Consider the following 14,421-nt stretch of genomic DNA (forward strand, 5'->3'; position numbering starts at 1 on the left):
TACCTTGTCGATTGTGAAGTGATGCGCGTGGTCGCCGGTGAGGTAGTACCGCAAGCGCGCGTTGTCCGGCTCGTCCGCGTCTCGCGTCTCCAGCGTCATGACGCGCGTGCCGAGCGGCGCGTCCTCCGACAGGTGCGCGTAGTACCGGTGGCGGACGCAGTACGGCGGGTTGTCGTTCACGTCGACCACCGTCACGTGCACTTCCGTGTAGGCCGTAAACTTGCCGTCCGTAGCGGCCACCGTGAGTCGGTACAGCGCCTGCAGCTCCCGGTCCAAGGGCCGAGCTACGAACAGTTCTCCGGAGGCTCGCAGCTGGAACCGTGCGTGCTCGTCGCCCTCCGACACGAAGTACGCGAGCGGAGCGCCCGCCGCGTCCTCGTCCCGCACCTCCAGACGCGCCGCCACCGTGCCCGCCGCCGCGTCCTCGCGCACCTGCACACGCAACCCGCACCCGCGCGCTCAGTGCCCGCTCACTGACCGCTCTCCGGCCGCTCCCGCGTCTCCCGAACGAACGTACCTGCGCGTGATATATCTCCTGTTTGAAGACGGGCGGACAGTCGTTGTAGTCGACGAGCCTCACGATGAGTGTGGAACGAGACACGCGCGGCGGCGTGGCGCCGTCGGTGGCGAGCAGTGGCACGCGGTGCTCGGCGCGGTCCTCGCGGTCCAGCGGCGCCAGCGTGGTCACCCACCCGCTGTGCTGCTCCACCGCAAACAGCGAGCTTCCCGTGCCGTCCTCCGCCAACGAGAACCGCACCTCGCCGTTGGAGCCGGCGTCCTCGTCGTCCGCCATCACTGCAACAGGCGGGCGGTGAGAACGCGTGCGGTGAGGACGCGGGCGGTGAGGACGCGGGCGGTGAGGACGCGGGCGGTGAGGACGCGGGCGGTGAGGACGCGGGCGGTGAGGACGCGGGCGGTGAGGACGCGGGCGGTCGGGACGCGGCTGCACTCACGCTGCACGAGGCTGGTGTGTGGCGGCGCGTTCTCTGCGACGTGCACGACGTAGGGCTGCGAGTGGAAGGCGGGCGCGTGCTCGTTGACGTCGAGCACGTGGAGGCGCGTCAGCACCATGGTGGCCGGCGCAGGGCTGCCCGCGCCCTCCGCTATTACTCCTGCGAGCATAATTATACTAAAGTACACGACAGTAATGACAATATGTGAACGGTTCACGTTTGACTGTCCGAGCTGGGATCTGAGGCAGGGTTGTGGGTGCCGGAAATAAACACAACATAATCACGGTCAATCTTTAGCATAAATAAGAGACTCCAGAGTTTCAGACCCCCCTCCTGGCTGAGCCTTTGCTCACCCACCTGTCCTGGTGAAACTGGAAAGGTTTCCGGGCCACCAGTAAGTAATCTTTCAATCATAAAAGTTTCAAGTGTACAACCAAAAGACGACAGGCGATCGAAATTTAAAAAAATTAAGAGTATTAATTAGAACTAGGTCCCGCAGTAGTCGAAATTCGACTATAATTAATTGGAATTGTAAGTTTGTACACTATTATGATTGTATTTGTATGTATTATTGTATTTTATACTTCTATAATAACAAATTTCGCCAAGACTACACTATAAAAAATATTAATAAAGACAAACAATATTTAATCTATTCTCATTTTGACAACAGACATCAAGAACAAAAGCTTGACAATAAATAGTATGCATGCGTGTGTGCGTCAAAGACATGGTATGTAGTGTGTGGTTTTCTTTATTGATGCAATGTATATTTTATGCATTATTTTAAAAAAATATTAGCATTGTGCACTTCTCTATATTCTCTATAAGTGTGGAAAATTTCATAGTCCTCCGTCCGCGCAATTTTCGTAAAAAGGGATACAAAGTTTTTGCTTCACGTATTAATTAAGTATTAGAATTAGAATAGTAAAAGAGTATAAATGTATGAATTAGTAGGTCTAACATCAAACCCATTAAAATTATATATTTGGTTTTGAAAAGATGTTAGGTCAAATCGTAAGTACATTTGTGCATTCTGACATTTTCGTTATAATTATAATTGGCACCATAAACAGTCATGGTAGCCCACACCGGAGCCCCACCGTCGCGAGCAGTCCGCGGCGCCGGGAGGTTCGATTCTGGCTAAGTGCCTTTCTAAGCTTCAGTCTCCCTTGTTTTGCGGAGAGGATAGTTGTGATAGTCCCACCTCCTGGTGCCGCGGGGCACAGCGTCCCGTCGGAGCGCCCAGGGAGATTCACTGAATGGTGGAACTGGCCCGAATGACTATTTTATGAATATATTTGATTGTGAACTGCGGCACTAGATTAAACTCACCAGTAGAATTTAGAATTCCCTGCGTTCGTACGTGTCAAAATATGTTTTCATATTCCTGTACTATATGCTTTGAAACATTATTTATTCGTAGATTGAAACGAAATAATAAAACACTGCTTTTGTAAACTACAAACAATCTTCAAGCACGTTTTAGGGATTTAAGAGTATATTTAAAAGAAACATAGTTTGTGAGTTTTGAAGGTACTGAATTCCATTCAATTTTAAAAATCATCTGTAACATCGTCACGGGACGATGTCTCTCATTCATCCCGACGACAAGTCGCTCTAAGGAACTTTGTCACCAACTGTAAGTACTAACAACTGGAGAGATTTAGACAGAACACGTACCTATGACATGGTCGGCGGCGGTCTCGCGGTCGAGCGAGCCGGCGAGCACGAGTCGGCCGCTAGAGTCCACGGCGAACAGGTCCCGCGCCGGCCCCGCGGCCAGGCGCAGGCGGGGGGCCGGGCCCGCGCCCCCCTCCAGCACGCGCAGCTCGGCCACCAGCGTGCCGGCCGCAGCGTCCTCCCGCAAGAAGAGGTCGGCAGGAGGCGGCGCGAGGCGGGGGGCAGCCTCCCCGGCGCCCAGCACGAACACGGACACGGGCGCCTCGGCCGCCAGCCCGCCGCCGTCCCGCGCCCGCACCCACACTTGTATTGCGCGCGACCCTGCCGGCGACGCACGTTGTCGTCATTCGTACTGGTATTTAATTAACAGAACATACGCTGCGGCACAAGACCACGTTGTGGAATTCAAACATTTGTTCGTACCGAAAGCTGTCGCATCACTAGCGAACGAGAGAGTGCCAGTGAGAGGATCGACAGCGAACAATCCTGCCGCGTCGGATCGCGCGTCCCCTTCGTAGAGCGAGTACGTGATGCGCGCGTTGTCGGCCGCGTCAGCGTCGGTCGCCGACAACGTGAGCAGCGGGGCGCCGGGCGGCGCGTCGTGTCGAGCCGCCGCGCGGTACTCGCGCAGCGGGAACACCGGCGCGTTGTCGTTAAGGTCGGCGACGCGCACGCGCACCACGGTGTGCTGCAGCAGGCCGCCGCCGTCGCGCGCCGTCACGGGCACCTCCCACTCGGCGCGGCGCTCGCGGTCCAGCGTCACGCGAGTCGTCAGGGCGCCGCTCGCGCCGTCTATGGCGAACGTTTCGCGCAGTTTCGCTGAAGGTATTGAGTATGTTACCGTGCCGTACTCGCCGTCGTCGTCGTCGTACGCTTTAACCTGACGAGGAGGGGACGAATTAATAAATATTTTACATAAATGATTTTGATTTTGGATGCGTTTACAAGATGCTCAGTTCGAACGCGGTCTCACCGTCGTAATGAGGAGGGGCGGCGGCTGGTTCTCGAGCGCCCTGGCCTCGTGCACGAGGTGCGGGAAGCGCGGCGCGGCGCGGTTGGCGGGCGCCAGGGACAGCTTGATGCGCGCGAAGGTGGCGTGCGCGCCGTCCGACACGGACACGTTGAGCGAGCGCGGCGCGGCGGACAGCGCGGCCGGCGCCGCCACGCGCAGCACGCCGGTGCGCTCGTGCAGGGAGAAGGCGCGCTGCGAGCCGCCCTCGAGCGCGTACCGCAGGCGGCCGGCGTCGCGCGCGTCGGCGTCCCAGGCGGCCACCCGCGCCAGCGCCGTGCCCCGGGCCGCCTCCACCGACACGGCGGCCGCCACCACGCCGCGCTCCGTCCGGGGCGGGTTGTCGTTCACGTCCTCCACTGGACGACAAGTGTTCGAGATATTGTTATACGTGATAATATAATAGAAGAGCACGTTTGTATAATTATAGAATTCTTTTGTTTCATTTTGTCCATCCCGATATTACATAGAATAGAATAAAATAAATTATTTTTTATCAAAGCAGAAAAAAAGAAAATAATGATATAATATCTAATAATAATATATAAAATTCTCGTGTCACGGGGTGCGTGATTGAACTCCTCCGAGACGGCTCGACCGATTTTCATGAATCTTAGCGTGCAAGGGTTGAGAATTAAACAACATCTATTTTTCATTTCCCTAAATGTTAAGGGTGGTCCCTAATCCCTAAATTTTGTTTTTCATTTTTTGTTTTTATTTCTTTATGATTCAGCATACAAAAATACATACAACCCTAAATTTTCACACCTCTACTACCAACCCTTATTTTTTATTTGCTAATTAAAAACTTAAATTTTTTTTGCAAGAATTTTGTTTTTTTTTTGTCATGACTTAGAATAAAAAATTTCATATTACTCTGAAATTTTCACCCCTCTACGATCAACCCCAATTTTTGAAGTGAAACTTCCTTATCGGCGTTGGAAAAAAATTTACCGTCACATTTTTCGGTTACGCGTCACATTTTTCCGTTACGCGCCATCTTTTAATTAACGGCTGTATGTTCTGAAGTATGGATGCGCATTTGAGAAACCGACCTCATGTCTCAAGGTGGGTCACGGAATACATTTTGTAATTGCAATAATCCCAGGTAACCCACTTAATATCACGTGGACCGTGCTATTATTGTTATTACGTAAAATAATAGGAAGAAAAGTACCAGGGTATTATGATATCAAAGAGATGTATTATTATAACTTTACTCTGACGTACAGCCTTCTTTATTAATTAACGGCTGTATGTTCTGAAGTATGGATTCCGATTTGAGAAATTGACCTCATGTCTCCAGGTGGATTACGGAAATCATTTTGTAATTCCAATAATCTCAGGGAGCCCACTTAATAATATCACGTGGACCGTGCTATTTATTACTGTTATTACGTAAAATAATAGGAAGAAAAGTACCAGGGTATTATGATAGCAAAGAGATTTATTAATAATTAACGGCGGTATGTTCTGAAGCATGGTTTCGGATTTGAGAAATCGACCTCATGTCTCAAGGTGGGTCAAACTTCACGAACCTCAGGAACCCCATTTAACACCACGTGGACCGTGCTATTATTATTAATTTATAGGAAGAAAAGTACCAGGGTATTATGATATCAAAGAGATGTATTATTAAAATGCTGTAATAATCTTAGTAGCAAAAAGGTAAAGTGAAATAATTGTATTATTTGTATTCATGTCTATGATAATAAAATCCTTTTGTTTAAACTTTATCTAATTTAACTTTATTTAACCAATTTCTAGAAAGTTGCATGTAGATCATTTTTCGAAAAATAAGGCCATAAACAAGTTTCACTTCTTACGTGTGTACACTAGTACACGCACACATTTTTTTTTTTGTTCTTTGCACAGATCCGCAATAAGGTTGCAAGATGGCAATGAAATATTATAATTGTTGTACGATAAATTCTTATTCAGAGTTTATAATTTCAAGTTCCTTTAATTATGTTTTTTTTTAAATTCAATTTGATCTCCCGCCCTCGCCGGTCGCCTACTGATCAACTATCAATCGATCAGTTATCCCCGCCAAGGGACACCACTCATCCAGCAAACATCACGTAGTAGAGATGAGGACGAAGCCGGTCTTTGTGTATCAATCGTAGCTTGCCAGCCATGTTTTTTTGGTTTTATTTGTGTATCAATAGTATGTTCAGTAGGTCTGAGAATCGGCTACTATCTATTTTTCATACCCCTAAGTGATAAGGGTTGTCCACCCCAAAAATAAATTTTTTTTTGGGATATTTTTTTTGTTGTTACAATATGGTATTATGTGGTTGAATGAGTTTTTTTTTCTACACTAGAATTTCCCTGCAAATCTTATTTAAGGCAACACAACGTTTGCCGGGTCAGCTAGTATTAATATAATATCGATATTATACCTTAGATATATTAATATCTAAGGCGTCATTAACGTGATAGGTAAAATGGGCGGGGTACTCGTACCGAGTGGTGCAGCTGTATCGCGGCTCACAGCACAGGAGCATTTATCGGCATCATCATCTCAGCCCATACCTGACCACTGCAGAGCATAGGCTTCTCCAATTGATCTCCAATGCGGCCGGTCTATTTTCACCCGCATCCATCGTAACCCAGCGATTTTCACTGGGTCATTTCATTTCAGATTTTCACATGTAGTAGATGCACTGCGCTTTTTTTTATTGCCCTTGTATGAAGATGAGCATACGAGCCACCTGATGGTGAGTGGTCACCGTCGCTCATGGACGTCGTCAATGCCAGGAGCAGAGCCAACTTGCTGGCCAACATTGCCAGTAAGTGGTCTCCACTCAAGAATCTTTCTGCCCCACGGGCCGTCTGATCTTGGCCCTATGTGACCTGCCCACTGCCACTTCAGCTTGCTAATCCTACAGGTTAGTCAGTAGCTTGGGTTCTTCTACGGATTTCGGTCTCGTAGAGAAATACCGAGCATAGCCCTCTCCGTTGGGATATTTGTTAAACTAGCAAAACTTATCGTTTACTAAACTTAGAACAATATCAGATTATTGTTTATTTTTATGTTGTAAATTTACAGCTCGCGCGTGCGAACGGTTCGTGGTTCCGTCCGCGCGGCGTTCGGGTGGTGACCAAATTTCTCGTCAGTCAGCAAGTCCTTTTTTTGACGGAGCAAATTCCACTCAATGTGTAATTATCTTTTTCTTTATGTCTGAGGTGTTACTGGTGGCGCGGAGGCCTTTCCAGTTTCACCAGGACATGTAGGCGAGCGAGGGCTCAGCCAGGAGGAGGAGCCAACTCAGCCATGTAATTATCGTGAATACCGCCCACAGATATGAGTAAATTCAATTAATGAAAAAAGAAATCTTGGTAATGGACCATTTTATTATTAACAAGACAGTATTGCGAGCAATATATATTTGAATCTCCTGGAGCTTCCTGAAGCCATCACGTACATCGTAACATATCTGTTTATAGAGAGTCCGGCGGAGCGAACAGTGCTCACCCGTGATGAAGAGATGCGCCGTGGTGAGCAGCGCGGGGCGGCCGCGGTCGCTGGCGGTGACCAGCAGGTGGTGCGCCGCGCGCGCCTCGCGGTCCAGCGCCGCCGACACGCGCACCTCCCCGCTCGCCGCCTCCACCGTGAACGAGCCCGAACTCGAACCGTCGTCCGCTTCGCTCAAAGAGTACCAGATTTCGCCATTCACTCCTGAAAACATTACGGAAACCCTCTGAGTGAGTTCTATTAATCACTGAAACATAAATCGTGACGGCGCAAGTCGGCCCACCTGTATCGTTGTCGGCGGCGCGCACGGTCAGCACCGGGTCGCCCGGCGCCGCGGCCTCCGACACGGCGGCGCGGTACACGTCGCTCGCGAACTGCGGCGCGCAGTCGTTGACGTCCAGCACCAGCACGGTGAGCGCGGCGTCCGCGTACGCGCCCGTCACGCCGTCCGTGGCGCGCACCACCAGCGCGTGCGACGTCGCCGCCTCGTAGTCCAGCGCCGCGCGGCTCGACACCGCACCTGCCGAGCGCACGATGTGGTCACGCCGGGGCCGCCTGCTGCGTGCGGCATGAGCGCGAACCGTAGCCAAACAGCCGAAAGCTCGAAATGATTCTGGACCGGCGACAGACTCGGAGCATAACAAAATGGGTGTCAACGATACGCGCAAGCAGAACGTCTAGCGTTAAGTCGGTGATGAGCGACATGATTTGAGAAAAAAAATCAACGGTCGCCCTGACGGACGTCGGTTCCGAAGACCAAAACGTCATACTCACATGGGTTATTGCCTCCGTCGGTGGCTGCGGGATAAAACGGAAATTTTAATATCGCTTCGGAGACGCGAACGAGTCGCGGCACGGGAGGGCGCGGCACTCACCGGTGTCGAAGTGGATCTCGAAGAGCCCGCGGTCGTCGTCTCGCAGCGTGTAGATGAGCTGTCGGTGCAGCGGGGAGCGGGCTCGCAGCGCGGGGGCGAGGGGGGTGGCGGGCGGCGCGTCCTCGCGTGACGTCACGGTGTAGTGGGCGCGGTCCCACGCGGGGGCGGCGCCGCCGGCCCACACGCGCACGCGCACCTCCGCCTCCGCGCCGCACGCCGGCACGCCTGTCACGGGACCACTGTACTGTAGCGGGCCGGATGGGCTTGCAATACGGCTCGGTGAAGGTAGAAATCATTCATTATTTGAATGAAACGTCGAGTACGCTATTGAAGGTTGTTTTATTAACCTAGGCGTTTTAAATACCAAATATTAGGAAATTGTTTTCAAAGACCAAAAACAAGTCCTAAAGGAGATTCTTGGCACCGTTAAACGAAAGAAAATCTAGTTTCAGTACACGAAAACTGAACTTAATGTCTAAGTAATTCTGCAGCTCAGCACATGACTGCCGTTACCACGCCGGCACCGGCTGGGACAGGCAAGTCTCACTGGTGCCTGGAGAGCCCGCGCCGAACATTCGGTGAGCTGCTCTTCCAACCGAACGACACTTAATGTAGTAGTTAAATGTATTTCACAGGTAGGTAGGTAAGGCAGGCAGTAAATTAATAAAAAAAGAAACGGAGTAGGAGGCTGACCGCCGTCGAAGGCCGCGATGACGAGCGTGTAGAGGTGGCTGTGCGCGTCCACGGTCTGCTTCAGCGAGATCTGTCCGGAGCGCCGGTCCACGCGGAACAGCTCGCCGTGCCCGCGCTTCATCTCGTAGCGGACCTGCGCCCACCCAACACTCGTCTTCAAACTGATCTGTTGCATTCTCACGCGGTCACTTCATTACAATACGAGTGTGGACAATGCTCACCTCACCTGAGCCCTTACTATTTGCCTATTTATTTTAATTTATTTGACAGATTATTTGAGAGAGACATAACTTTACTTGTGTTACTGAAAAAACATAGTCGAATATTACACCTCAATGCAAATTTTAATTCTTTCTGATCTCCAACATTGAAATAAGTTCGAGACATCTATATGACCATGTTTGAGACAAAAGATGTTTTGTCTTAAGTAAGATTCCACGTCTATTTATATCGTACTCTGTATTCAATTTTCAGGAAAATACATCAACTACATACAAATCTTTATCCAAATTGATTTTGGCGAACACTAGATCTAAGAGTACGGTCCGCGGCGGCGCGCTCACCTCGCCGTTGTCGTTGGCGTCCAGGTCGAGCGCGCGCACGCGCAGCACGGGCTCGCCCGCCGCCGCGCCCGCCGCCACCGCCGCGAAGTACGGCCGCTCCACGAACACCGGGCAGTTGTCGTTGACGTCGGTGACGGTGACGTGGAGCCGCGCGCGGGCCACGCGGCGCTCTCCCCCCGCGCCCCCCGCGCCCCCGCTGCGCGCCTCCACCAGCAGCGTGTAGGCGTCGCGCAGCTCGCGGTCCAGCGCCACGCCGCCGCTGCGCACGGCGCCCGACGTGCGGCCCACCTGCCAACCGTCGACATCTACTTACACTTGCACTCAGTTCACAGCCTCGAAACCAGAATAAGTCGTTATCTTCTAAGTCGTCGCGGCTTAAAAGATAAGACGTTCGGTGCAGTCGTGTAAACCGATACATTAGTGTTTGATCCCGCAGGTAGGTACAATTTTTTAAGTGAAATACGTAGGTACTAAGCGAATTTTCACAATTGAGTTCCACGGTGTAGGAATAACATAGTGTAATAAAAATCAAACCCGCAAAATTATAATTTGCGTAATTACTGGTGGTAGGACGTCTTGTGAATCCGCACGGGTAGGACCACTACCCTGCCTATTTCTGCCGTAAAGCAGTAATGCGTTTCGGTTGAGAGTGTGGGGCAGCCGTTGTACTATAAAAACTAAGATTTTAGAACTAATATCTCAGGCGGCATGACGTAGATGTCTATGGGCTCCGGTAACCACTTAACACCAAGTGGGCCGTGAGCTTGTTCAGCCATCTAAGGAATAAAAACTCACTTCGAAGCCGTCGACGGGGTTGAGGATGACGAACTGCACGTGTTCGTTGAGCGCCGCGCCGAGCACGTTGAGCACGGCGACGTTCGCCGGCTTCGTCGAGTTCTCGACGACTGTGCCGTAGTAATCGGATTTTTGAAAGGCGAGACCGGAGTTGTCGGCCTCTCGGATCTGTACGTCTACGCGCGCCGTGGCCGCGTACCGGCCGTCCGACACGCGCACGCGCAGCCGGTGCGAGTCGGACAGCGCGTCCGGCCGGGACACGGACAGCACGCCCGACTCGGACAGCGCGAAGGCGCCGGCCGCGTCGCCCTCGATGATGTCGTAGTGCAGCGCGGCGCCGGGCGGCAGGTCGCGGTCGTGCGCCTGCAGCGCCAGCACCGTGACGCCGCTCGAGGTGGGCAGGAGGACCGTCGTCGAGTACGTGGACTCGGTGAACTCGGGTGGGCAGTCGTTGACGTCGATCACGTCGACGGTGACCGTCGCCGTGCTGTCGGACGGCAGCCGGGGCTCGCCCGCGTCCAGCACCTGCCGATACACACGGGACCGGGGCTAGTCGCGGCGGTGGTATGAGTCGCATTGTACAATTTGTACACGTAAGTGCCGGAACCATTGAGACTAGTTACGCGGTGAATAGTACGCCATTTTCTCACTTTAAGTTTCACAAGGTTAAGATACGTTAAGATCTCCTTGTAACACACGAAATAGTATTCAGAGAACACTCTGCCGAACAACTTATACAAAGAAACGTTGAGCACACAGTGCCGCCCGGCGCCGGCCGCCGCTGGACTACACTGCGGCAAGCGCGGCGCTTTCTGGCGGTCACTACATTTGTCACATGCCTTTGCCTCAATATAAGTTGTAACTAGTATTATTATTTTATTTGCTTTAATTTGTTGCCGTATACCATGAAATCTCTTCACTTGAATGAATAATATATTTAGAAGCGCAGACCTTGACGGTGAAGGTGTGGACGGCTGCCGTCTCGTAGTCGAGCGCGGCGGCCAGGCGCAGCGCGCCCGTGGTGGGGTCCACGCGGAACAGCGCGGCGGCCGCCGGCTCCACGATCTCGAAGGAGCGCTGTCGGTTGGCGGCGGAGTCCGCGTCCTCCGTGAGCAGCACCAGCGGCGCGCCCTCGCCGTCCGCCACCAGCGCGCCCGCCGCCGCCGCCTCCGACGCGCGCCCGCGGTACTCGCGCCGCAGCAGCCGCGGCGGGAACTCGTTGCGGTCCAGCACGTGCACCGTCACGCGCGCGCTCGCCGAGCCCCCGCCCTGCAACAGCAGACAGTGCAGCTCGCCTCCCGCCCGCTCGCTGCGTGTCCGGCGCTGGGCGGCCACTCACCATGCTGAGCGCGGTCACGGTCAGGTTGTACAGCGCGGCGGCCTCGTAGTCCAGGGGTGCCACGGCGGCGATGAGGCCGGCGGCGGGGTTGATGCGGAACAGGCCGGCGCCGCCCTCCAGCGTGTACCAGAGCGCCGTGCCGCTGCGAGCCTCCGCGGCCACCAGCGTGCCGCCCGCCGGCTCGTTCTCGTATACTTCACAAGATATTTCTTCCAAAACGAACCTAATAACGTTACGTTAATAACGGGTTTATTGATCATAAATGTTTTGATTTTTAACTTGACAATTGATAATTATGTAGATATATATTACAGATCGAAACTGGCACCCCGACGTGGAGCGTGGAGGAAACTCACCGCGGCGGGGCGTCGTCCGGGTCCACCACGGTGACGTGGAGCGGTAGCGTCGAGAAGCGCGTGGAGGGCGGCGGGTTGGACGCGCGCACGTTGAGCGTGTAGTCGCGCGGGCCGCGGGCGGGCAGCGCGCGACTCAGCGTCACGTCGCCCAGCGTCGCGTCCACCTCGAACAGTCCGGCGGCGTCTCCGCCCACGAGCGAGTAGACGATGCGCGCCGCGTCACCCGCGTCGGCGTCGGCGGCCCGCAGCGCCGCCACCAGCGTGCCGGGCGCCGTGGTGCGCGCCACCCGCGCCTCCGCCAGCCGCCGGCCCCACACGGGCGCGTGCTCGTCCGCGTCGTGCACGTGGATGCGCACGCGCGCGAAGGCGACAGACGCGCGCGGCGCCTGGTCGCGGGCCCACACGGTGAGCTCGTGGACGCTTGCGCTCTCCCTGCGCCCCCAACTTACGTTTACTAATTTATGTTACGATTGTTTAAACTAACTCATTTGATGTGTGCATTAAAAATGACAAGAGCACATATCCTTCAAGTCGCAATTGAATCGTTCTCAAAATTGAGTCCGCTGGCCACTACTCCACGTTGAATTAGTGAAGTATCCCACTACAATATTAGCGAATTAAAGGAATATCACCTGTCGAGCGGCTGAGCGAGTTCGAGCACGCCGGTGAGCTCGTTGAGGCGGAACAGCAGCAGCGAGGCGGGGGCGCGCGCGGCGTGCAGCCCGTACAGCAGCCGCGCCGCGCCCCCCGCCGCCCCGCGCCCCACCGCCGCGCCCACCACCACCAGCGCCTCGCCCACGCGCGCGCCCTCCGACGTCTCCACCACGTACTCTTCACGCGAGAACGACACGCCGTCTTCGTTCGCATCGTTGATGACGGTTATGTTGACCTGACACAAATAGAGATTTGAACATCGCAGTCTAAAGGATAAAACGCCCGGAGAATTCGTGTCGGGCGACGCGACTGTGCCGGTGGTCGAGTCCCGCAAGCAAGTACCATATTTTCTAATGAAATGTGTACCTAACTCATGTGATGGATGAATTACTTCCACGTTGAAGGAATACCATCGTATAATAAAAATCAAACCCTCAAACATTGAGCCCATTGAGAAATTGAAGAGTCCATTGATCCGCTGGCGTTGCTGACGTCCACCCCTCGAACCACGCGGTGAACATATACCATACGAATAAGACAGGAACTTACCAAAGAGTACACGACGTGGGTTCCGTCGGTGACGGACACGTTCAGGGAATAAAACGCCTGTCGCTCCCAGAGCAGCCGGCGCGCCAGCACCAGCGTGCCGTCCTCGCGCCCGATGAAGAATTCGTTGCGGGGGTCGCCTTCTGTGGGTCAGAACAAGGATTCTGAGACTCGTAGCGAGCTCGAGAGACGGACGCTCGGCCTTCTCCGCAGAATACGGACCTACGATAGCATAGTACAGAGGATCGGAGTCCGGATCGGTCGCCTGAAGGACGGCGAGCAGGAAGCCGGGCGCGTCGAGCTCGGCCACTTGCAGAGGAGGGGTGGGGGACAGACGCGGGGGGTCGCCCCCTTCCCGTGCCGCAACACCGCGCACGCTCACCCGGGCCACTGCACATCGCGGCCGCGCGCCCCCGTCGCAAGCGCGCACCTGCAACAAGCGTCGCGTCGCTCTCAGCGCCCGTCGCCGCGCGGGCGAGTCGGCGTGGTCCGCGCGTCGCTCACCGTGACGTCGTGCGCGTGTGCGGGCGCGAGCGGCAGGCGCGGCGCGGCGAGCAGGCGGCCGGTGCGTGCGCAGACGCGCAGCAGGCCGCGCGCGGCGCCGCGGGCCCGGCTCCAGTACCGCACCGTGCCGTTCGCGCCCTCGTCCGGATCGAACGCCATCACCTGTTCGAGTCGGGACTCAGTTACAATTTTGTTGTTGTCTCAGGCTTTCGCCAGTCGTAATTGATTTTAAAAACACTATTACATACTATTACACTTTTCTATGACTTGAGTGCCTTAATTTTTGTGAGCACAGAAAAATTACGAGATAAATATAATTTGCTTATCAAGTTAAATTAATTGTAAGATGTACATCTTTTTGATATTACTTAAAAAAGTGAACGAGTTCAGGGACTAACTAACAGTCACAGGAGCCCACGGGCAACACAACGAGAAGACCGCCTCCTGTGTTGAGCGGTGGTGTCTGAGTCGTAATTGATCTATATATCGGTCGCCCCGCCCCCTTCAAACTAAAATGCTAGAACTCGTGAAAACCGAAGAACATATTAAGCTAATTATTAGGTTTGTCCACACAAAGAAGAATTAGCTGTACAGCTTGAACTCGTTAAATAAAGCCTTGGTCATCGTTCGTGACCCCCGGGACTAGTAGTAGTAAAAGTAAAGTATGAACACTTGAAGATGGTTTAGTAACATGTTTCAATCATCAAGATAAATTATACAGCTCGATCTCAGTTCAAAGTGTCACGCACCGTGGCCACGTGCACGCCGTCGGCGGGCGGGTCCGGCCACTGCTCCCAGTTGGACCGCGCGCCCTCGGCTTCCTCGTCTTCGTCGGTGTCCCACTCGGCGCTCTCGTCGGTCGTCCCTTCGGCAGCGTCACTCTGTCCACACACACGACACACTTCTAAGCTACCACTCACTCGGCACACGACCCGATGGCATGCTCGCCGTCCGGCGCCGGACAGTGCGCACC

At 53.9% G+C, this 14,421-nt stretch overlaps 1 protein-coding gene across 3 annotated transcripts in view; it reads right to left on the minus strand.

Annotated features, from left to right (window-relative positions):
- Positions 1-14,421, minus strand: part of LOC101743222 (fat-like cadherin-related tumor suppressor homolog) — a 60,200-nt gene that overhangs the window by 15,521 nt on the left and 30,258 nt on the right. For 2 of the 3 annotated variants that reach the window (XM_038015024.2, XM_038015022.2), the window contains exons 8-28: positions 14,198-14,329; positions 13,449-13,610; positions 13,167-13,374; positions 12,948-13,087; positions 12,377-12,633; positions 11,745-12,176; positions 11,389-11,611; positions 11,001-11,318; positions 10,050-10,574; positions 9,255-9,542; positions 8,692-8,824; positions 7,999-8,223; positions 7,898-7,921; positions 7,407-7,643; positions 7,124-7,327; positions 3,610-4,004; positions 3,060-3,516; positions 2,637-2,957; positions 954-1,112; positions 518-795; positions 4-432 (exon numbers count right to left, since the gene is read on the minus strand). In XM_038015024.2, the coding sequence (XP_037870952.1) occupies positions 4-432; positions 518-795; positions 954-1,112; positions 2,637-2,957; positions 3,060-3,516; positions 3,610-4,004; positions 7,124-7,327; positions 7,407-7,643; positions 7,898-7,921; positions 7,999-8,223; positions 8,692-8,824; positions 9,255-9,542; positions 10,050-10,574; positions 11,001-11,318; positions 11,389-11,611; positions 11,745-12,176; positions 12,377-12,633; positions 12,948-13,087; positions 13,167-13,374; positions 13,449-13,610; positions 14,198-14,329 (5,547 nt within the window). The remainder of the gene's footprint in view (positions 1-3; positions 433-517; positions 796-953; positions 1,113-2,636; positions 2,958-3,059; positions 3,517-3,609; positions 4,005-7,123; positions 7,328-7,406; positions 7,644-7,897; positions 7,922-7,998; positions 8,224-8,691; positions 8,825-9,254; positions 9,543-10,049; positions 10,575-11,000; positions 11,319-11,388; positions 11,612-11,744; positions 12,177-12,376; positions 12,634-12,947; positions 13,088-13,166; positions 13,375-13,448; positions 13,611-14,197; positions 14,330-14,421) is intronic. The other variant, XM_038015026.2, reaches the window with a different exon arrangement.

The sequence above is a fragment of the Bombyx mori genome, chromosome 13 (assembly GCF_030269925.1).
Source record: "Bombyx mori chromosome 13, ASM3026992v2".
NCBI lineage: Eukaryota > Metazoa > Arthropoda > Insecta > Lepidoptera > Bombycidae > Bombyx > Bombyx mori.